The sequence below is a fragment of the Trachurus japonicus genome, chromosome 15 (genome assembly GCF_045865225.1).
Source record: "Trachurus japonicus isolate A0001 chromosome 15, Traja_1.0".
Classification (NCBI taxonomy): Eukaryota; Metazoa; Chordata; class Actinopteri; order Carangiformes; family Carangidae; genus Trachurus; species Trachurus japonicus.
Window position 1 is genome coordinate 13,202,614 of NC_140921.1, and position 22,876 is coordinate 13,225,489.

Below are 22,876 nucleotides of genomic sequence, written 5' to 3' on the forward strand. Positions count from 1 at the left end.
TTGACGTCCTCTTCCCAGTCACGTGGGGCGCTGAATGAAGAAGCGTGTGTGCTTTTTGAAGAGTCTGAGAGAGAAAAGCGGTGAGAAGCTTGGAGAGAGCTAGAATGAGAGAGGAGAAGATAAGGACTAATAGATGAAGAGAGAGAGAGAGAGAGAAAGCATGTGTGTGAAAGAGAGCAGAGAGTGAGAGATAAGGAGGAATGGAGAGAATAGGAGAGGCAGCAAGAGAGAGAGAGAGAAGAGAAGAGAGAGCATGATCGTAAGCCTAAAGGTCATTTGAAGGTGAGTGGCGTCTTTCTTGCCGCTCTTCCACTCCATGTGCGCCCTCCCTCTTCCTCCTCTCCCCTGCTCTCTCCGACGTGTCGTCCCGCTGTGTGTGTGGGACCGCTTGATGGGATTTCACATTTCACATTACAACATGCAAAGATTCACATTTCTAGTATTTCTGGTGCTTGTTGCTTGGCTCCATTTGAATGGGGTGGGCTATCACACACCCACACACATGTACACACACACAGACACACTCACAGTCTCTTACATCTACAAACGAGGGAAAATCTAGTTTCATGGTTCTGACTGAACAGGAATGACGTATGAAATTAATGTTTAGCTATAACATTAATTGCATATGTATATTCAAATGTATTTTATATATAGAGAGAGTTTCATTATATAATGACCTCACTGGTGTGTGCTGACAGAGTCAAATTGATCACTCAAGTAATATGTTGATTGGTCGATCAACAGAAAAGTAATCAATGGTGATTTTTTAAATTCAATACAGGTTCAAGTCAGTTTTTATGTTCTGAAAGATGATATTCGTGAGCCTTGCTGTGAAAATAATGAGAAAATTAGTTTTACCGCTCTGACATTTTATAGACCAAGTGAGGAAATAATCAGCAGGTTAATCAGTAATGAAAATTATAATTAGTTGCAGCCCTAATGTAAGTGCAGAGACTCCGTAGCTTGCAGCTACGGGAACAGAGAATATAATACGCATGTAAATATGTAAACCAGTGCTTGTGGTGTAATGGCACTGCTGTACAAATGCTGTATGTTAATGCAAGGCAATTTATGAGTTTTAATCATTTTGTTGGCATCAGGATGATGTTTCCTCTCAGCAGGATACGGGGCTGTACTTTCTGCAGTGTGCTTTCTGAGGGCCATCAGAAGCCCAATGAGGAGGCAACGTTGTGGTTCAAGTTGGATGCCAACTCGTAAAGCAGCCAAATGAGAGGATAATAAGATTCACTGGAGCAGATGTTGGAAAGAAAGAAAGAAAGAAAGAAAGAAAGAAAGAAAGAAAGAAAGAAAGAAAGAAAGAAAGAAAGAAAGAAAGAAAGAAAGAAAGAAAGAAAGAAAGAAAGAAGCATCTCTTAACAACACCAATTGAAATAACACCAAGTTATACCAAAACGGCCTCCCTCTCCCTCTCTGTCTCGGAGCCAGTCCTCAGTAGACTTCCCTCTCCATCATTCACCTCATTCATTGAAACGGGACCAACTCACCTCTGACGCTCAGGAGGTGAGACGGAGAAGGAGTTTAACGCAGCAAGTGCAGTTCACCGTGAGATTATTCACACATAGTTACAGATACAGTAATGCTGCTTAATGATGTGATTACAGGGCTGAATGATATGGGAGGGGGAGGAAGGGAGGGCGGGAGGGGGGCAAGACAGAGGAGCAGGAAAGAAAGAAAAGGAGATAAAGGCGCCGAGACTTGATGAGCCAAGGACAGAGGGAGAGAAAGAAAGAGGAGGCCAGAGGGGAGCAGGTGTGGAGGAGATGCATAGAGAAGAGAAGAGAGGCTACTGTGTTTTCTCACCTTTAATCTGATGCATAGGTCTGTCTTTAGGTCAGTGAAGCAGCAGTGTCCTTGTGTGCGTGAGTGTGTGTGTGTGTGACGACACCCCCACTCCTGCAACATCACACTTATTAATCCCCCACTGTGCATCAATGCCAGACCTCTTCCATCAGGCTCTTAAACGCGCCAAATGGTGTGTCACGGACATGTGTGTGTGTGTGTGTGTGTGTACATTTATGCATATATGGCAGGTGCTCCTCATACACGCACAGATAAAGCTTATCCTATTGCAATGGTGCTGTCTTGCTGCCTCTCTCTCACACACACATACACACACACACTACTCTGTTGACCCTTGGGACTCACGCTTGTACGGCTTGATAATTACTTTCTTTTGCTTGCCTCCACCTCCACCACTCCGTCTCCCTGTCCTCCACTTAACCACCTGCCACGCCACCATCATGCGCAGCGATAACTAGAACCACGCCATCGTCAGTTTGGTCGTCCGACTCAGTTTAGTGGCTCCAAAGCTCCTGACGCGGCGGCGGCGCTCGCAGCAAAAGAGACAAACAATGAAAAACACCCAATTTTAACAGTCTACATTTACAAGCTAGTATTTGTTTTAATATCACTGACTCTCGGACTGTGTGTTCGTTATCTCCGTCAACAGCTGCTGTGCACTCGTCACCTAGCGTTCTCACATTTACTCCCCCCAGAAAAAGGCCTCTGTCCCTGGGCAAGGGCAGGATGGTGGTGTGGTGGTCCCCTCCCCGGGCCCCTGTGGCAGCCCCCGCCCGCCACGCAGGCCGGAGCTCAGAGAGGCTCAGGAGCCGAGGAAATGGGCTGTGTTAGGACAGATCGATGGTAATCACACCTCTTCAGTTAGCTCTCTCTGGCGTGGGGGGAGGGAGAGGAAAGGACGGAGAGAGGGAGAGTGGAAGAGGGGGTGTGCAGAAGGGAGGAGGAGGAGGGGAGGGTGGGCTGGTGGCAGCTCTGGGTGGGTGGTAGGAGGGGGTGTGTTCAGGGCTCCCTTGGGGAAAAAAAGCCTAGATTCAGTATTATAGAAAAAGAATATTCACCCTCCCTACCCCCTCCCATCCATCCCATCTAACCAGCCCAACTCCTAAACATGGATGCACCCCTCTCTCCGTCACAACACCCTGGTTCTCTACCTCCTCCATCCTCCATCCATCCAACCAACCATGCCTCTATTTCAGCTTCTTTCTCCTGTAAAGGATTAAGCTGTTATGGGCCTCGTGCTGCGCTGCATTTCGTCTTCTCTGAAATGTGTACTCTTACCCTCTGAAGCACAATAAACCTCTTGCAATGTCCAGCTAATAGACTCAGCAACAACACTGCCGCTTAATACCATTTTGTCCGAACATATAGAGTGTGAGTTTTTTTTTTTTTTTGCTTTTGGCCCTGAGGGGACGACTCCATCGCACCTTTAAGGAGGTAATTTAGTGTGAAAAGGTTGCAGTCTTAATTGCGTTGTAATCTTAGCATGGAAATTCTGCAGTGTGTGTGTGTGTGCATGGCCTCAGGTGTAACCGTGAAAAATAGTGGGAGGTAAATCAAGAAGTGAAATGATATCTTTTGTCATCTGCTGGTCAGTAGTGCACAACTTTAAAGCAGGCCTGCGCAGAATGCTATAATCTATACTGTAATGCTGGCTGATGGGGAAAGGTTGATCATAGCTCCAAGGTGGGATTGGTATTCTTTACTCAGATGGTTATGTGTCAGATCACTGGATAGACAGACCTTTAGACAATACATTACATCACAAACACACACACATAGCAGAGAAATCATTGGCTTCATTTCTTGTGTTTTTATTAGGAGTTGTGCGAACAGCCAGAATAGTGGCAAAGAGTTCTGTCTGCTTATCATTTTATACTGAATTATTCACAAGCAGCTTTGCCAAACATGTTTGCACTTTGTTGTCAGGGCTCACGCAGCATATTGTGGGATGGAAGTGCATTTCATCATCCCCATGAAGACTCTTCCTCCTCGCTGAGAGATGTCTAGAGCAGCAGAAAATTCTTAGAGATAACGCGGCTTGGTTTTTTTTACCACAGACTTACTGTAAGAGAGGTCGCAGAGGATTCCTGCCGTGGTTTGACTGGATCACTGTATCAAATGGTTCTGTGTCTGAAAGTCAAGGATGAGGCAGGGAAGAGAGCAAAGTGCTGATTTATGTCTCGCATGCGTTTGTGCTCCTCCCAAATCCCGTCAATTTCAAACCCACAGAGTTTCTTAAATGTTTTCCTCTGTCCTCCCTTCTTGCCCTCTTCCTGCTTCTTATAGAAACTAATCAAAGTAGGGGAAAGAAGTGTGCACTTGTGCTCCCTGATCCAAAACATCATAGTTTGCATTACTGTGATTATTACAAAGTTTTCTTCAGGCAGTTGTGTGTGTAGTGTGGATTTTCATCTTTTGTTTCTTTTCATTGAACGTGGAACTGAACTAGATTCACATTATCTCTGTTTTTAAAGAGTCTTTGGACCGATTGTTTCATAACGCAGGGCTTGAATAACATTTTTAATTCCATAAAGTCAGCTCTACGTGGGGGGGGAAATGTCTGTACATGTTGTGATATGAGTTTTACCCTCAGGGCAGAACAGGGTTTCAGGATTGATGCTGTGCTCAGGCTCCAGGTGCCCTCCGAGCCCACTGCTCCCTCCCGAAATCCATCACTAATACTGTACAGCAAGGACAAAAACACAGGAGGAGAGGAGACCAGACTATGGAGTTTGGAGTTTGGAGTATGGGAAGGGAAACAGCTGAATTGATCAATAACAGATTCATCGATTACCAGACAATTAAGCTCCAGCTTGTCCATTGTGAGGACTTGCTGCTCAGTATGAATAAAAACTTTGATTTTCAACAGTTGGACAAGACATTTGAAGATGTCACATTGGAGGTTTTTACTATTGTCTGACAATTTATAAGCAAGATAATGACCTGCGAACTTATCGTTTATGAAGATTGGATACAAAATGTAAAAAAAATATGCCTTTTGTACCGAATTGAATGAGGAAACCAGTGACACGCCGTAAATTGTGATACGTCAAGCAAGAGAGACAACACTTATTACACTGATGATGACAGTGAAACGTAATCTTTTCTGTATCAGCTTTCACCTCGTCATTTCATTACCAACACCAGCTCGCTCATAAACCGAGCCCTGATTATTTCTCTTTTTCCCCCTGTGATTTGTAATTTTTCTGCACCATCACTGAACAGCAGGCAAATTATCTTCAACATTATCCCTTCGTCTTCATTGTCGTCGTCTTCTTCTGTTTGGTGGCAGACACTTTCACAAACACCCATCGTGTTGAAAATAGAACTGCCCTCCAGCAACTTCTAGCCAGCTTCTCTCCATGATGTGTATTGCCACATTGACAATCACACGCTGGATATTTTTGGTTTTCTCTCTGGCTGTTGTTTTGAAAAAAAAAAACAGACGCTCCACTCTGAGATATCATCATAAGGATCACTGTGTATCTATAGTAGTAGTATGATCCACTCCTATCCATTTCCTACCTGGAGGGAAGTGAGTAATAATATGAAGAGCTGTAACATTATGCTGGTAGTGTGTCTGTTGTCACATTTGCTGTTTGCATCTTTCAAATGTGAGCATTTGATGCTTTTCTTAGTTTAATATTGTTGGAAGTTGAGATCAGATATCAGCTAATTGTGATGATCTACATTAGATAGATTTTCTTTTTCATGAAGATCATGATTAAATCCAGATTTTGCATTAAGTTACATTCATTTAAGTCCTCGGATGTAGTTACCACAGATACTCCTAATGCATAATGTTGTCTTACTCGTTGGAATGAGTGAGGTAGCTGTTAACTATAATTTGGAGAGAAGATGGCAATTTAATTGGATTACCTTTTATTACCTGTAGGTAGCCTGAGTTTATGTATTAGAGTTGGTACTGGGAGAAAAATAAGTTGGAGCAGTACAACATGTCAACTTGAGCTCTGGTTCTGAACATTTTTACAAGTTTCTGCGATAGACTTTAGTGCTGTATATCCTACAATACAACGCTAAAACTAGATCCTACAACGAGAAATCGTACACCACAGTATCACAAGCAGGACTCTACATTGTACTCTGTCTATATGAAGTTCTGTCTAATTGCACACTTTGCAAACCGTCAGCTTGATCTGATGCACCGAGACGCAGCAATATGAGTCAGATTGTTGTTAGTGTTGCTGCTGACGAGGTTGATGTCACCGTGTGTGTGTGTGTGTGCTGAATGGGATGCTGTCAGCTGTTTGTCAGCCATCTTGACACCCACAGTGCACTTTTAACTTTTCTGGGACCTTCCCTCCTGACAGCCAAATGGCCGCTCCAGCCGTTAGGAAAAGAAAGGAAAAAAAAAAAAGACACGGACACACGTACGAGGACACAAGTTGCTGAAGTGTCCAATTAGAAGAAGTGTTGGAACTAAGCAGAAATGACAGAGTGTGTAGACAGCAACAGAAAAAAAAGCTGAGCTTGTTGGTACTCTGGCGTGGTCAGCGTGACTTTTATATCAGTGCTGTCTTAACCTTCATAATCTGATGATATCTCTGATTGAATTTAGTGTCTGAGAATAGATTTCTAGGCTTTATTGATCAGTGTCTGTTTGGTTACAGTCAACAACTGAATGTCTGCAAAAAGTCATTGCTCATATCACATTATGTTGTGCTGTCAGGATTGAGATTCTACAGTAAAATCCAATGTCAACATGACGCCACTATGAGTCAGACACAGGCCATTTTACAACTGGTGCAGTGAGCAGCTATGGCTCAAATGGCTGATTGAATGGGTGGGGGGTAGAGATATATGTGTGTGTGTACCATATGTGTGTTGTGCACAAACATGTGTCTGTGTGTGACTTTTTATGGCCAGCCTATATGTTTCTGAATGTGTATGTAGGACACCCTTCAAGGTGAGTTGAATGTAGGGGCGGAGCCTGAACAAAATGTGCTTCAATCATGTGTGTTGTTGCTGACAACGTCAAAGCCTCCAAGTGTCCTTATGGGAACACACACACACACACACACACACACACACACACACACACACACACACACACACACACACACACACCATCCTTAATCTGCTATTAAAATGTATTGATCTCCTCCCTGTACTGCGGGGACATACATGCGTGTCAACAGCAAGTCCAAGTGAGAAATGTGTCACAAACATGTCAGCGACTGAAATCATCAATTCACACTTTGTTAACGGGTTTTCTCGGAACATTTCTCTGCCAGAAAGAGTTGAGTATGAAAAGAAGAACAGAATCACTCGAGTACAAAGAGGAGAGATGAGATGACAGCCAGGGAGCGAGAGGTAAAATGAAGTATGGCAGATCAGAATCCACCTGAAGAGAGCAGATCCAGAACAATGGTGCTGAGCTGCAGGGAACAGGGCACTCTGTGTGTCTATTTGTTTCACTTTCTCTGTGTGTGTGTGTGTGTGTGTGTGTGTGTGTGTGTGTGCTGCTCTGTTGGCTGCTATATCCAAGCTAACTGACTGTACCCATCAGTCAAGGTTGTGTCTTATTATAGGTCATTAGTCTCTCTGCTCAGCTGCGACCTTGACGCTAGCTGCCGGAGCATGCATATGTACCATAGTAGGCAAAATAAATGTGCGTGTATGTGCGTGCGTGCACCTGGGCTGCTGTGTGCGCTAAGTGTATTGCTCCACACACAATATCTGTTGGAGACTGCTTACTGTAGGTATCCCTGTTGTTTGTGTGTGTGCGTGTGTGAGTGTGTGTGTGAGCACACGGGGCTGCAGCCTTGGTGAGCATTCAGCTCTGGCTGTGTGTGATGGATGGACAGACACGGGGGGTCAGAGAGGGTCGCCCCACACGCCCTGATACAGAGGGGGGCGGGGAAGGCTCACAAGGATGTCAGTCACAGGTTTTAGTGCTACAGGACCAACACTGGTCTGAAGTAAAAGTGCTGCCGACCACGATAAAAAACAAAAAAACAAAAAAAACTGTCTGTCTTGCAGGACAGTAGGCTGCCAGCACTCGTTTACTGCTTGTTGCATTTCACCTGCTCTGACAGTTACACTGTGATAATGCAAACCACAGTATATCATCAAGTTCTTCTCACCCACTATTTGACTTACCGTGTTGAGATGCATTAAAGGCAAGAGATGAACACGGAGGCTCCGCTGGCCAAGAAAAACTCTGGCAAACAACACTCCATAAAAATACAGTGTGTCAGTTTTGTGCTTCAGTGTTTATGCAGATGAAACAAACAAGATAAATTGTTGAGCTGTGAGCAGCACAGAAGCTGGTAGCTGCAGGTTGAGGCTTCCAGTCCTAGTGCTTGAACCTAAGCAGTTGCTGACAGCGGCTTTGTGAGTGCTTCTCAATTTACCTAATTGTCAACAAGAAAACAAGCAAGGATATTTCCCGAAAATGCTGCACTCTTCCAGTCCATTGGTCAAATCTCTTACAGCACTGGTAAACATCATCAGAGTGCATGTCTGCATTACAATTACAGCACATCTGAGTGCACAGAGGGACGAAGACTATAGTAGTTTGTCATCGTACTGAGCCAAAGCTGATTTTTGAAGGATATTGTGCAGCTTAGTTTGACTTTTACTCAGGTACAATTCATCAATGTTACATAGGAAACTCTTTCTATCCATTTGATTTGACTGTGAACTCGTCTGCGTGATAGTGCTGAAGGTCCATAAACCTTCAGAGGTTCTTTTTTAATAATCAAGCCATTTCTTGCCGTGTGTTTGCTTACCAGTTTCATGAAATTGTGTATTAAATCATAAAGGAAAAACTGCCCTCTCATTGTGATTTTTCCACTGTGTATTGTGAGCTACACAGCATGAGACTGATTTATAACTGAATTTAAAAAACAGGTGCACCTTGAAAGAGCCCTGCACCTACAGTATAGGAACAGCCACATGTTGTTCTTGTGCGACGCTGCAGCTGTTTTGCAAAATTTCCATCCTCGTGCGATCTACGTGAGCTTTTGCACGCTCCGAGCCCTGCAGCGTAACGCAAAGCCCAGTTGACTGTAGCTACTATATGCCAGTGGATCAGATTCATATCCCAGTGTCCTGCAGACAGAAAATAGCGACCAAAATCAACCCAGAGAGGAGGAGAAGGAGGAGAGAGAGAGAGAGAGAGAGAGAGACGTCCAGGATCATCCTGTACCCCTCCCTCTATCGATTTCCGTGTCCCATGTCCTGTGCTAAACACAGCACAATTGATAGAGAGACACTGCTCATAAGCGTAGTCTGCATTACAAAGGGAGAGAGCACCAGAGAAAGCTTTTGATTCTCCTTTGTTCCCCCTTTTTTTTCCCCGTTTAGAAAGTCACATTGGGACCATTCCTGCTAAAGTGTAGCGACTGGGACTGTTGCACTGACATCTGCTGGTGTTATTAATCTAAATGAGAAGCTCCAAGCTGACAGACAGGATGACTATTCCACTGCTCTGTCCCCTTAAATATACTGAAATCCTCCTGCAGGCCACGTTTGACCTAGTTGGCCTCTTAAACTCCCATGACCTCTGGGATTGATGTTGTGGCACTATCTTTGCTATAAAGGGACTCATGCTGTCATCCCACCAGCTGAAATACAGATTTGTTACTATACTTACGAATCCTGGTGTTGTATTGAGTTTTGTGTTTTCTCTTTTGGGGATTTTGACCATTTCAGCGCGTGACAAAACACAGGTGAATTTCTTTACTCTCAACAATCTCATTGCCGGTCTTGCTGCCATGTTTGGGGAGCGCTGCTGCTATTATGGATTTGGGCCTTCCCATTCAACAGCCTATTACTTTGTGTTGCCTGAGGGGCAGCTGGGCTGTTTCAGCATCTAATGGCCTTCTGTTTGCCAAGCAGAAATGCCAGGATCTGGAAGGACTGGACCATTACTCCAGTATAGGAGGCTGTAATCTATAATAACCTCTGTATCAGTGGAGGAGGATACACAGATTTAATAAGAATAAATAAAACGATCAGCAGTTGTTACTGGATGAATCACATGTGCAACACTTCTCGTCTTTCCTCACTTCTCCAACCTCTCTGTCAGACGTCCACCATGTCTGCTCGGAGCATTTGGCCCATGTTGGCCTCGTGTCAGAGGTTGATCACGGAGGATTAGAATATCGCCCCCTAATTTTAACATGTTTACAGAGCCATCGTTGTGCCTGTGTGTGTTTAGCTTAGATTTTTAGGCTTGTGTGCCTGTTCGTGACTGTCTGCCTGCATGTGTCTGTCTCTGTGTGTGTGATTGTGTGTGTGTGTGTCTGTGAGGAGACCGAGGGGGGTTCAGGGGGGGACAGATGGTTCGTGGTCTGCTCTCGTCTGGTGCTCTCTGGCTGCCAAAGATCAGGCGAAAACAGTTACAGCACTCTCTGCTTCATTCAGCTCTGCTCCGCGGGCTGAAATAACAGCCCTCTCTCTGTTTTATAGATAGCTTTATGAGCTATCAAAATGTTATAGTAGGAGCTACATAAATGACATTTACAGCAGATTTTGTTTTGTTTCACCGTCCGACTATATTTGACAATGAATGCCTGGTTTTCTTCTCTGGCTCTTTGCTGTGGGAAATATTTAGTTTGGAGATTACAACATAGGTTTTGACTAGAAAAGAGGCAACATTTTCCTTTGATAATGTAAATATATTGAGTGGCATATTGTTATATTTAATTGTGTCAGTATTTTTTTTCTTTATTTCCATTTTAGGGAACATTGAGCTCAATGTACTTCTCTGTGATGGTGGTTCTATGATAATGTGGAGAAGCAGCTTTAACACTTGGCCTTTTCCTCCTCATAAAGTCTGGAGAACAGCCTCACTATCTGCTGCAGAGAGATATTTATCACCACCGTGCACACAGGCACACACACACACACACACTGTAGATACACTATATTGTATCTGTGGAAGATCCACACACTCACACACGCATAAAATGTAATCTACTTACTTGAATTTACTGACTTAAATTATCTTGGTCTGAGCGTGAGCCGAGCTGATATTCCAAGATACGCTGGTTCCTCTGAATCTTCATCATCAGAGTTGATTATATAACTCTGAAAAGTCACTGTGACTGGAGTTTAACCACGTCTTGTTGAACCGAGGAGCCAGATGGACTTTCAATCTCTCACCCTGTCCAAGGCACTCTCACTGACTGTAGCCCAGCTGTGCTGCTAATCCAGTGGAACGGATAGGACATGTAGAAGCTCGAATACACTGAGGTAACTTGTTGATATCTGTGGAAATACCTAAAAAATAGAATTATAGCAACAGTGGAAAGATGGACGATAAGAAGAAAGGGAACTGTTAAAGATATAATGGAGAGAGATGGAAACCTACAGGACCTAAGAGACTGTGGATAGGACGGAAAGATGAGGATTCTTAAAGCGTTTTCAGATCCGTCCATCTACCTCCACCACTTCTTCTCCGGCAGAAATTAATCTGAACAAGTTGAGGGGGAGGACGCTCATCAGTAATGGATGTCTGCAGATGATGAAGTGGTTTAATCATGCACCTTTGGATACTGTTTTGAAAGACACTTGAAGAGCCATTTCTCTTGTCTCCTACGTTACTAGAACGTCTCTCCGTCTCTGGATCAGTGGCACATCATTCCAACATCCTGGTAACAGATCCGAGGCGGCTGAACGGCTGAACGGCCGCAGGCCCCCGCGCAAACTGACACAAGAGGAAAAAGTCAATCATGTGATTAGATTAATTATGTCATATCGGTTCAGGCTGCTTGAATTTATATAACACCCTGAGAAAGTGAGGAGAGGAGGAATATTACATGAAAGAACTGATCAATGTTCCTGCTCATGCATGTATCCCTTTGTGTGTGTGTGTGTGTGTGTGTGTGTGTGTGTGTGTGTGTGCTGCTCTAATATATTTTCATTATAAAGTACTTTTTTTTATTATAACGGGAAGAAGTGGAAGTAGGCGCTGAGCTTTGTGCTTCAGAGACTTGATGTTATCAACTTTATAAGCTTTTGTCTTTCCTCTGAAGTCCTTTCAGTGGACTGACCTCTTTCTCTCTCACATTGTAGCTACACACTCTTTCCATGAAATTCATAAATGCGTTTATCGCATGTGCCTTCCTCTCTCTTCCATATAGACGAGTTGTACTTACAGTAATACCCTGTTTGCCCACTGCTGCTGTTCACACTAGATTGACTCTTATTACTGGGAAAAGTCATTTTAGTCCATCTACTGGTATTCCATTTGCATTTTTATGTCCCATTACTGTGTCACAAAGAGTAGGAACCTACCCATAAGAAAATGTCTCAGTATAGACAACTGCCTTTTTTGACACAGAAGATGTTTTAAGATGCTTTATGGACGTCTTTTTACTCATAAATGTGAGGTGGTTTCAATTCTCAGTAGTGTGAGCTACGGTCTATTGAAATCATGGCATGGATGGTTGTAACCTGAATGTCCGATTGGTACAGTATAAGATATACTGTATTTAATTTGTATTAATAATTCCTACTTTGTGCCTATAGGAATCTGTGACATTTATGGTCCTTTTTTGCAGTGGTGCAAGGAAATTCACAATTTAATTTGTGTATTATATTAAAGCAGCTATAATCCAGCCCAGCCATCGGTTTTCTGACATTTATAGAAGCAAGTTGTGGTGGCAAAAGGTTAAGAGAGTTGAGACATCCTTCTTTCTTAGTAAGTAATAGTCTCTTGGTCTACACAGTTGTATATGGACACTCTGAGCTTTTATAATCTGCCTTTTTTATAAATCTTAAATGTATAAACAATCAGAGAAAGACATCAAACCAGCATTAAATTAAGTTTAAACACAAAAATACAGGATGAAAAACCTAAAAAGAACAGTCCAGATGTGGAGACTGTGATGCCCGTGAGTTTTGTTGTTTAATACGGTTGTCATTCAGGAGACCGTCCACCAGAGTCCAGTGTTTGACTGCTGAATAGAGTCTGCTGCAGGTCAAACTGAGGCTAGAGGAGAAACAGGGAGGAGAAGGAGGAGGAGGAGGAGGAGTTGGATGCTTCTGACTTTGTGCCAGATTTACTGTAACTAAACTTTGATACGTTGTTTAGTTTTCCTTGCTCTCTTGTCACTGTCTGGCCAAGAGCCCCGTCCTTCTGTTTTCTCTCCGTCTACGCCTCTGTAGCCGTCTGTGTGTCCTCCTCTCTTGTTCTTTTTCTGTCTCACCATCTCTCATTTCTCTCATTTTCATTATTGATCCATCTGTGTATTATTTTTTCGACTAATCTTTTAATTGTTCTGTCTATGAAATATCAAGTGACCAAGTGTAGCTCAGCCAAACCAAAGATATTCATAGCAACTGATCATTATGAGCATCATTTCATCTCTACAAGTCTTTTCTGCCTTTCTATTTCTCTCTCTACCCACCTCCTCTTTCCACTCCCCTTCCCCTGTACTGTATGTATTTCCTTCTCTCACCTTTGCTCTCAGCCTGTTGTCGCCGGGTGACTTTTTGGCGGGACAGCGATTGATCCAGCGCGTTGCTCTAGTGTGTAGGTTTCACCTGTACAGCTGACGAGTCAGTTGGATGAAATCCAATGCGACATTCAAGCTCATCCCCACGTCGGGGGGTCAGCGTTTTCGCCTCTGGTCCCAGACAGCAGAGAGACAGGAGACTCCATGTGAGCAGCAGTGGTAGATTATGGTAATAAAATTGGGAATAATTTAATTGATTGCCTCCAGCAGCCTCGAAACAGGGACTCAAATAGGAGTGGGGTGGGATTTAAAATGCATTTCAGAGATGTTTTATGTCGTTCCACATTGTATGTTTTTATTTAACTACTGGGTAATGAATCTAATAAACATATGGTGTCGATGCATTATATCCGAGGTTTGCTTATTCTGTTGCTGCTCAAGTTGAAGGGTTCACCCAGTTTCCTTTTCAAGTTCCCTCCCTCCCTCCTCTCCTCCTATTCTATTCCCCTCTTCCCTACTCTTCCTCCCTTCCCGTCTTAGCCCCCTCCCTCACTTCCTCTTCTCCTCCCCTCCCTCCCCAGCGGTCTCATGTCCCAGGTGACAGAGAAGAGCTGTGCCCTTGAGCGAGCTTTGTGCAGCAGGAGCAGTAAATATTCGTCTGCTATGTGTGTTAGTGTTAGTGTGTGCGTGTTGTATCTTCTCTACAAATACCGAGGATACTCCCCAGAATGAGGATAGTGTGATGTGTTACAGCTCCTCTGAGATGGCTGAGTTCGCTTTCTTGTATTTGTGAAAGTGGGAGAGGAAAGGCAGCCAGGAGACGACTGGGTTCGCTCTGAGCCATTTCTGTTCCCTTTGAATATATAAGCATATATGTTTTTAGGGATGTGTGTCACAAGGATAAAACGACTCACGACTTCCAGGAAATATTATAGTGCTTTTGATGTGTTAATGTTATTTTTATCTTTTCACGCAATAATCTTAACATTGTCTTGACTGTTGTATTTGTAATATACAAATATATGTTAGTATCTAATTTAATTGAAGTGCTGTAGCTCACTCAGTTCTCATTAGTTCCCATCTGACAGTTTAATCAATAAAGACACTTATGAGAAATTTTAAAAATGAACAGTGCGAAGATGAATGATAATATATACTGTATATATGCCAATATAATATGGGCACATGATGCTAGAAGATTTTATTTCTACATCTTGTATCCGTTTCAAATACTCAAATATTTATTTTAAAATTGAATAGATACACAAACACCAGCACAAGAAAAAAAAATTAAATCCCTCATCTAATTGCGATCTAAATGTGCTCAGCTCATTTTGTGTGTGTGATTATTGGATGGCAGTGGCATGAGAATTGGACAAAACTGTGTCAAAAGAAATCATTTCTCTGAAGTAGGCTTGACTCCCTTCCTCTTCTGTTGTAACCTCTGCCGTAGCCATGGCAACCGCGCCGTTACCATGCTGCTGAGCACGGCGTTTTGCGTGAAGGAGGCCCTGCATGCGATCCACCAATCGCATGTTCAGCTCGCCTCTTCTGGTCCAGAGCATCTGTCACTCCCTCTGCCAGCTCTCACGTACACCACGCTGTCGCTCTGCCTCGTCCTCCTTTTGAATTTCTCTGACTCGCTCTCTCGCCCCCCCTCCTCTCCTCCTCTCCTCTCCTCTCCTTTTCTCTCTCCCTCTCCTGAAAGTTGATAGCGCTGGAAAATACCCATAATGCAAGTGGTGCCATTCCGCTGGACCGGTGACAGAATGTGAAAGCGGTGGCTGAGGGATGGATGAGCCGCATGTGACTGCCTGTGTGAACGTGTACACTGTTATTCACGCTATAAATAACTAACATGGGTGTGATGTTGATGAACTTCTGTATTATCATAATGCTGCAGGCAGACGGACACAGTGACCACAAAGCTGTGTGTCCCTGGGATTTTCCATATGCTGGAAGTCGGTGACCACAACATTTATTTACTCAGCTGTGGAGAGAGCGGCTCTTCCACCAATGACAATAATGTGTATTTAGCCAAGTAGTATCCCAATGAATTGTGCTTATATTCAACTATTCTGCACCACAGTAAAGGTGTAGAAGTCAAGGCTGTTGTTATATCCTGAAGCATAGTTAATTATCCTTATCTAAACATCTGTTCTGTTTTTATTATTGTCAACAAGTGTTTCCTTGGAAAGACTGAAACTAACATTTCCTGTGTAGTCCAAAATCAGTGAGCCGCCCGCCACGCTGCTGCACCAGGTGACAGAGATTTCCACAGCTATCACATCAAATCCACGTCTAAAAATAGTCCCAGTAAATGCACTATTTACTCTTGTTTTGATTTTTTTGGTAAAAGCTACAGTGCGCAGCTGTTTTGGAAAATTACTGAGTACTATTTTTTTTTTTTTTTTTTGAGTGAGCGCAAACAGGATAAGGATGTGAGAAAGTACAGGAAGACAGACTAACACGTTGTTTGTTTTGTCCTGTTTTTGTGGGAGTTGCTAACAGAGAAATATGGAGTAAAACTGAACTAATTTAAAAAATGATCATTGACCCTACCTACTGTTTTTTTTTTTTTACTGTTCAGTGTTGATAAACCGTCCCCCGATGACCTATTATGTGTGAACAGAGCAAATGAGACATCATGTGGCAAGAAAGTAGAGCTTTGCGAGCGCTTTACAGTTGTGGGTGGTCTTCCAAGATAAGATAATCAGACCACATACCACAAGTGTATCAACCCGAGATCAAACATGCAACAGGGATACACTGGTTTTTGCTGCATGCTACGCTTTATAACCTCTGTAGCCTTTTCCCCTCTTTTCATATAGATAGTGATCAGATCCGGGGCCTTTATGTACATTTCTCCAAGAGCGCAGAGAGTTTAACTTGGCTTCCTGAGCCTCAGCGCTGAGCAGGAATGGAGAGGAGGAATCAGTTGGGGGCGAGCTTCTCATCCCCGCTTCCCACTCAGCTGAGTACAGCGGGGTGTATCCGCTGAGGGGTGAGAGGTGGGAGGTGGGAGGACAGAGGGTGTCCCTAATACCAGAGGAAAAGCCCCTAATCCTTCTGTTAAAGTGTCCCCATTGATTGTTAGGACGGCCCCCACCGGTCTACTTGCCCCCGAAAATAGCGTCTGGTGTTATTGTTGTTGTTCTCTGCTTATACTGGACTAGTAAACTCCCCGAGCAGCAGACACATAGAGAATCAACACTGTCAGTCTCCATACGCTGAGATCAACCCCCTCCTCCTCATCCAGGTGGAGAAAGCCCAGCCTGGACACACACTCTCAACACACACACACACACACACACACACACACACACACACACACACACACACATACATGCACACTCACAGTGGTCTTTGTTAAGGGAGTGAAAAAAAGAAAAAAAAGCTGATAAGCAGGATGACAATAAAGAGCTGTGTGCTGGCAGAGACTGAGGGAGGCTGGGGGAGTGAACCAGAGAGAATGAGTGGGAGGGAAAAGAGGGAGAGTGGGTGGGATAGAGAGGAGAGGAGAGGAGAGGAGAGGAGAGGAGGGAGGGGTGGAGTTAAGTTGGGGGGGTGGGGGGGTTACCATATCCCACTCGAGTCATTTTGGCACAAGTATTTGTTTCAGCTGCTATTTTCAGTTCAGTTCGTCTCCTCAACCTTGGATATCAAGATCACACTGACAGCCTCCCCCTCCCCTCTACCTCCTCCTCCTTCTCTTGCTCCACACTAGCAAGCCCACCCACCCCCCCCCCCCTCATAGTAAATGAAGGTGAGGAAGAAAAGGAAGGAGGCAGAGAGGGAGGGAGAAGCCTCAGCTACTATGGTAAGTCAGGGTGCTCTTTCCTGCACCCTCCCCATTTCGAAGGTGCTTTCTGGGGCAGGGGCCAGCTTCTGTGAGGCAGCAGGGATTTACCCGTGTTGACACATTTAAAAAAAAAGAAAAAAAAAGAGAGGGAGTGAGAGATAGAGATAGAGAGACAGAGAGAGGGGATGGGGCGGGAGAAAGAGACAGAAGGGATTTAGCGTGTGTCCTTTCTGCAGCGTGAAAGACTGCAAGACGCTCAGTGCTTTGTTTACTCATCGCTGCAGTTACAAAGACCCCCGTCTCTTCTTTCCTCTCCACGCGGCTTCTTCTTTTTCTTCTCCCCCCACACACACCATCTTTCCTCCCACCATACCTCTGTCTTGTGCAGGTGGAAGGAGCTGTTGCATCCTCCACTTCTAGCAGCTGTTGGTGTGCTTTTTTCTTTTTTTGTACTCTGTCACCTGGGCTTCTGGCACCCTGCTGCCTCCTCTGAGTGAGATGGATGTCCCGAGGTTAAGATAAGGACAGAGCTTGGCTGAGTGTCTGAATAGATGACCGGTTGGCGGTTTGGCTGCTTGGCTGGCTGACCACTCAGGGCTCAGGTGTCACTTCTCTTCACACAAGAGGGAGAGAACGTGAGCATGGCTGTGGAAGAGGGTGCTGTCTTCCTAACACAAGTGAGTAGCTACTCGTACATTTTTAATCGATATTTTAAAATTTGAAAACTCAGGTCCTCTGTCGAGATTTGTGGATATGGCGGGGGGGGGTTATAAAAATTTAGTAGTAAGGAACTCGTCATCATGCTGTATGACTGAATGAGTGTTTGGGTGTGTGTGTGTGGGGGTGTGTGTGTGTGTGTGTGTGTGTGAACTTGGAAAGTCAGCTGATCTGCTGCACTTAACACAGCTGAACTGTGCTTGAAGCAGTGAGTGTTTGATCTTGAATGACAGACACATACACACATGGCTTTTGGTCCTTAGACTGGTAGATACCTATGCACCTGTATATCCAGAATGTACAGAGTGCATTCATGTTGTTTATATGTTTTTTCCTTTGATGGCATAGTTAGATTTTTTGGGAAATAGGCTACACTTCATCACTTTTCCACACACAGATATATAACACACAAGATATAACATCCAGGCTGTATTTCCCCCCTACTTGATGCTAAGCTAATTGTCATTTGTTGTCAAACATACAGCCCGCGGGCCAAAACTGGCCCACCAGAGGGTCCAATCCGGCCCGTGGGATGAATTTCCAATAGTGAAAATTACATAGAAGTCAGAAGAGGCATAATATTGTTTAATTTGCAAGTATTTTTCTCAAGAAATTTCAGGCTGTTCATAACAAGTTTTGCAAAAGGAGGTTTATTTGCACTAAAACAAATGGAATATTTATTTAGTTATCGTTATTTATAGGTTATTATGCTATTATTTCACTGGCCCGGCCCACTTGAGATCAAATTGCGCTGTATGTGGCCCCTTAACTAAAATGAGTTTGACACCTAAACCATAATGAATAAATAATACAATACTCCAAAATCTGAAACTGTTCCTTTAAGAGGCTTTTTGATGGTTATTGGAGGAATTCATTTTCAGCAGCCTAAGCTCATAAAATGCTGAAGCATGCACTGCACATGTGGAGTACCATTTAATAGAGAAAATGAAGGTGTGAACTGAAACAACCTTTGTTTCAAAAAGGTTTTGTAGAACTAGATAATGTTATGTGAGTTTCTTCTTCACTGTGACAAAAATGATTTATTGTTTACTCGGTTGCTCATTAATTCACTCACTTATTCATTCATTCATTCATTCGCCTCCTTACTCACACTGTGACAGTCCCAGTTGTTCCTCCTAGTGGCCATTAGGAGGTGGGACACAGTCAACACATGACACATTAAACCACTTGACTCCTCTTAATAGTGTTCCTGAAATGTGCGGTGCCTTCCAGGAGCGAGACGTGTCGGAGTGATGCGGCCGCTTAAGATAACTGCCACATGATACTGTACTTACCGTTATGACAGATGTTGATGTATACTGAATATGAGACATTTTGTGTGTTTGAAATCTGAGGAGTCCTCTAAAATGTTAACGGTTCTCTTATAGATTACCATTCATTGTGTTGCCAATAGCGTGTTTTCCATCCATACCTCTCTGAGGCTTAATGATTTTCTGAGCATGAGCATGTTGACAGTGAAATGGGGGCATTAATTCATCAATAGCTCCTCTATATTTAGCCTTGAGAGAATGAGAGGAATCAGGATATTGTGTGTGTATGTGGGGGGGCTCAGCAGAGCAGGGGGGTTGGGGGAAGTATGACGGTTTAAAGATGAGGGTAATGGAGGCGGGGGTTGGTGGGGTGAGGTCCTCTGGCACTGGTGGGTGTTGTGGCCCACCACCTTTGTGCTGGTAGAGCTGTGCAGCGCTGTCAGGAGAGCAGGGGATAAAGTGAAACAATGCAGGCGCTGCTGGTCTGGCTCTCCTCTTCTAAGCTTGCTCCGTTCAACCAGAGCTGACGGCGATTACATCAACATTCCCCGTTTTTGTCTTTTGTTTGTGTGTGTACATACTTTTTTCCTTGCACAAAAAAAGTGTGTATACATATGAATGTTTTAAATGTGCCCCCCTTCTTAGACATGGCCCGCAGTGCAAAATGCTGTGGAGTTGCTGTGTTTGTTACATGCTACAGTGCAGGGTGCCAGACTGACATCATTGTAGACTAGTCTGCATCCCCGGGGGTATCGGTCTTTATACGACTAAATATCCTCTATCCATCTAGGCTATCACAGAGTTGATGTCATGGGGAGATGAAGTGCCAAGTACAGATTCAGCAGAATGAGAACAAGCGCTTTACAGATCTAAAATGCTGTGAATCTCCACATCTAAAACAAGGGATTGACGTGAACCACCCGACTGCCTGTACTCTATTTAAGATCATGAAAGATACTGTTTCCCAATTCCTTTCTTCGTAGTGTATACTATAGGAGCTGCGTAAGCACCTTTTTATATACAGTCTATCTATGGTAAGCACATTATTCCCACTGCTCATCCATTTTCTTTGTCCAATTAATCTTGAGACAAGCATGTTCATTAACAACACACTCATAAAGCATGCTTAAATCTGTCACTTTTCTATTGTGAACACACTGTATAATCAAAACCAGCTTTAAATTAGTGTGTAATATTGAAGTTTGATCGAGCTACAGTCTTTCCCCAGGCTAGAATAAAGACAGAGAGGAAGAAGTACTGGAGGGAAGGCTAAAAGAAACTCCTTGTTAATTGGCTTCTGTTGATAGGGTGAAGGTAGCCAGTTTTACAAGGGCATATGTTTTATTCAGAATTTGTGTTTTTATTGCTCAAAGACAGTCTCCAGAGCAAGGAGCATTGCAGTGTAGCATTGTTACCTTGTTGAATTAACCATGCTGATATATCGGCTAATGTCAGCAACAATGAGTCTTTATCAGGACATTATGTCAATGAGAAATTAGATATAACAGTACAAAAGTAATTTATGAAGTGCCACATGAATCTGAAAATGATCTGCACTTTGCACACTTCTTGAAAAATCTAATTTGAGGGATAATTTAAAGCGTCAGCCTTTAAATCTTAGGCTTTATTCTGGGGTTTACATTTTGTTGATGGGACAGCCTGAGCTTGCAGTACTTGTGTTTCATTGTTGTGCTGTTGTGCAGTATTTCAGTTTTTCCTCTGCTTTTTAATGAGCATCTGAAGACACCAGTCAGTTTCCAGAGGGCATTTTTAATTAGAGTTGAGATGATTAATTGTAGTTTACACACAGCGACTTACCCAGAAATTAGCTGCAATTTTGACTTTGTAAGTCTGTAATTGGGAATGATGGTATAATTCACAGCTTTTCCAGTTGTCACTTGTGTGTCAGATTTCTCTCTCTCTCCTTCTCCCCTCTATCTAACATTAGATTAATGCTTTCCTTCAGGCTTAACCTAGTCTTTAATGGCCCCATTTTCTTTGAACCTCTGATCTGTGGAGGCTTAATGATATTTCTCTTACTAATCTGCCCTGTCCTCTGTAATGCTTCATTCACAAAGACTTCAAGGTCCCTCATGTTGGGCGTAGATGGGTGTACGGATGGAAGGTCGGACATGTTGGTCACCGGTTTTCAGTGCAGGCATTAAGGGATAAACTGACGAGAGCGGTGACTAGTGACTTACGGGTAAAGACTACTTAATCTGATGGCACTTACACTTGGACAGATGAAGGAGAAGGAGAAGCAAAGAGCACTATTTAAAAGATTAATGCAAAATGGCATCCTTTAAAAAAAACATGTAAACTTGAACTTTGAAAATACTGTAAGACGTCTGTATTTTTAGCGAAGTAGCTGACTGTAAGCTTCTCTGAAGTGAACTTGTGTTGGTATTTCTGCAAGTGTCTTAATATTTCATCGCTGCTTGTGCTATCACATCTGCCAGTACAAACCAAACCAGTTGTCTTATATTGAGTATTATGAATGATTAAAAAAGGACTCCAGTATTGGATGCCTTGCTGTTTGACTCCCATTATATCCCATCATATATAAGTGGTTTGTAATGCTTCCTGCCTGTCCACAGCACTCGCGTCTTTTCACATCAAATGGTTTTTGTGAGGTCGAGCATTTAGTGTCATAGGTCGCACTGTCAGGCTGTACACAGTATGGCACACACTGAGGACACATGTCGGTTATGTAAGATGCACACATGCTGCACAGATATTGTATTATGTGGATATCATTTTACTTGAGTAATTAATGACGGCACTGGGAGTGGAGATGACATACAGAGTGACATATTACGACTGGTTTGAAGTCAGATTTCAGTCATTTCAAGTGTTGCAGAAAGTCTATTTAAGTATGTTTATTAATAATTACCACATAAGTGCCCTTTTAGGGAAATGGGATTATGATAAGATACAATATAAGAAGAAATACAAAAGATATAAACAGATTAAGCTAAAAAAAAAAAAAATCCACAATGAAATGCAGAGAAAAAAGAACAAAAGAAAAATCTACCATCTCTGTTAAAGCTGTATTCAGACAGGTTTTTCGTAACAGTCACTTTTGCTTTTTATTTTCACTTCAAAAAATATAAAACTGATGACATGATTTCCGTTGTGTCCTGTTCCAAACAATCATGTCACTTTATGTCGTGAGAATATGATTTGTTGGTCAGGGCGTCTCTGTAGCAACACAACACTTATAGTGCTGACACAGCAATGTACAACAACACTGTGACACAATTTACCTTAGAATAAAAAACTGCTGCTCATGTAATTTGGACATCAGATTGCAATGCAGGTCAAATAAAAGGTACATTTTTAAACAGAGCCTGAACATTTTTATTTATAAAAGGGGTTTTGGAGCTTCCTAAAAAAACTGCCAAGGCAAACAACTTTTGCAAAACACCAGAAGCAGAAGTAGAAGGAGCATTAGAAGAAGTTAAGGTTGTAAAATGATTAACTGAACGTGAGTGTTACAAGATGTGTCTCAAATTTCTTTTGGGGAAATGATCCTGTGGTCTTGTTCCGATCTGACTCCCTCCTTCTTGCGAGCATTGCTTTCTCATCAGAAAGACATTGTTTTCCCTCCTGCAGGGCAGCGCTTGTAAACAACTGTCACTGTGAATCATACCGATGCCCTACGACATGCAGACACAGAGTAGCAGACAGTGGTGGGGGGGGGTATCATAGAGAAAGTGCCGGGAGTTAACTTCAGTGGCGGTGTGGAGGTGAGACAGAGAGCTGGTGGAGAGAAGACTGGACGAGAGCCAGAGTGTTTCTAACAGGTCACCATGAAGGACACTGACTCT

General features: G+C 43.2%; 1 protein-coding gene across 38 annotated transcripts in view; it reads left to right on the forward strand.

The window, feature by feature from the left end:
* LOC146973306 (ankyrin-3-like) overlaps window positions 1-22,876 on the forward strand; it is a 121,228-nt gene that overhangs the window by 34,752 nt on the left and 63,600 nt on the right. For 5 of the 38 annotated variants that reach the window (XM_085799714.1, XM_085799725.1, XM_085799734.1 and 2 more), the window contains exon 1: window positions 17,110-17,735. The exons of 28 other annotated variants lie outside the window; for them this stretch is intronic. In XM_085799714.1, the coding sequence (XP_085655840.1) occupies window positions 17,700-17,735 (36 nt within the window). In that variant the 5' untranslated portion in view covers window positions 17,110-17,699. Of the gene's footprint in view, window positions 1-16,988; window positions 17,736-22,876 lie in introns of those variants that run through there. 5 more of the 38 variants (XM_085799718.1, XM_085799752.1, XM_085799727.1 and 2 more) reach the window with 2 other exon arrangements.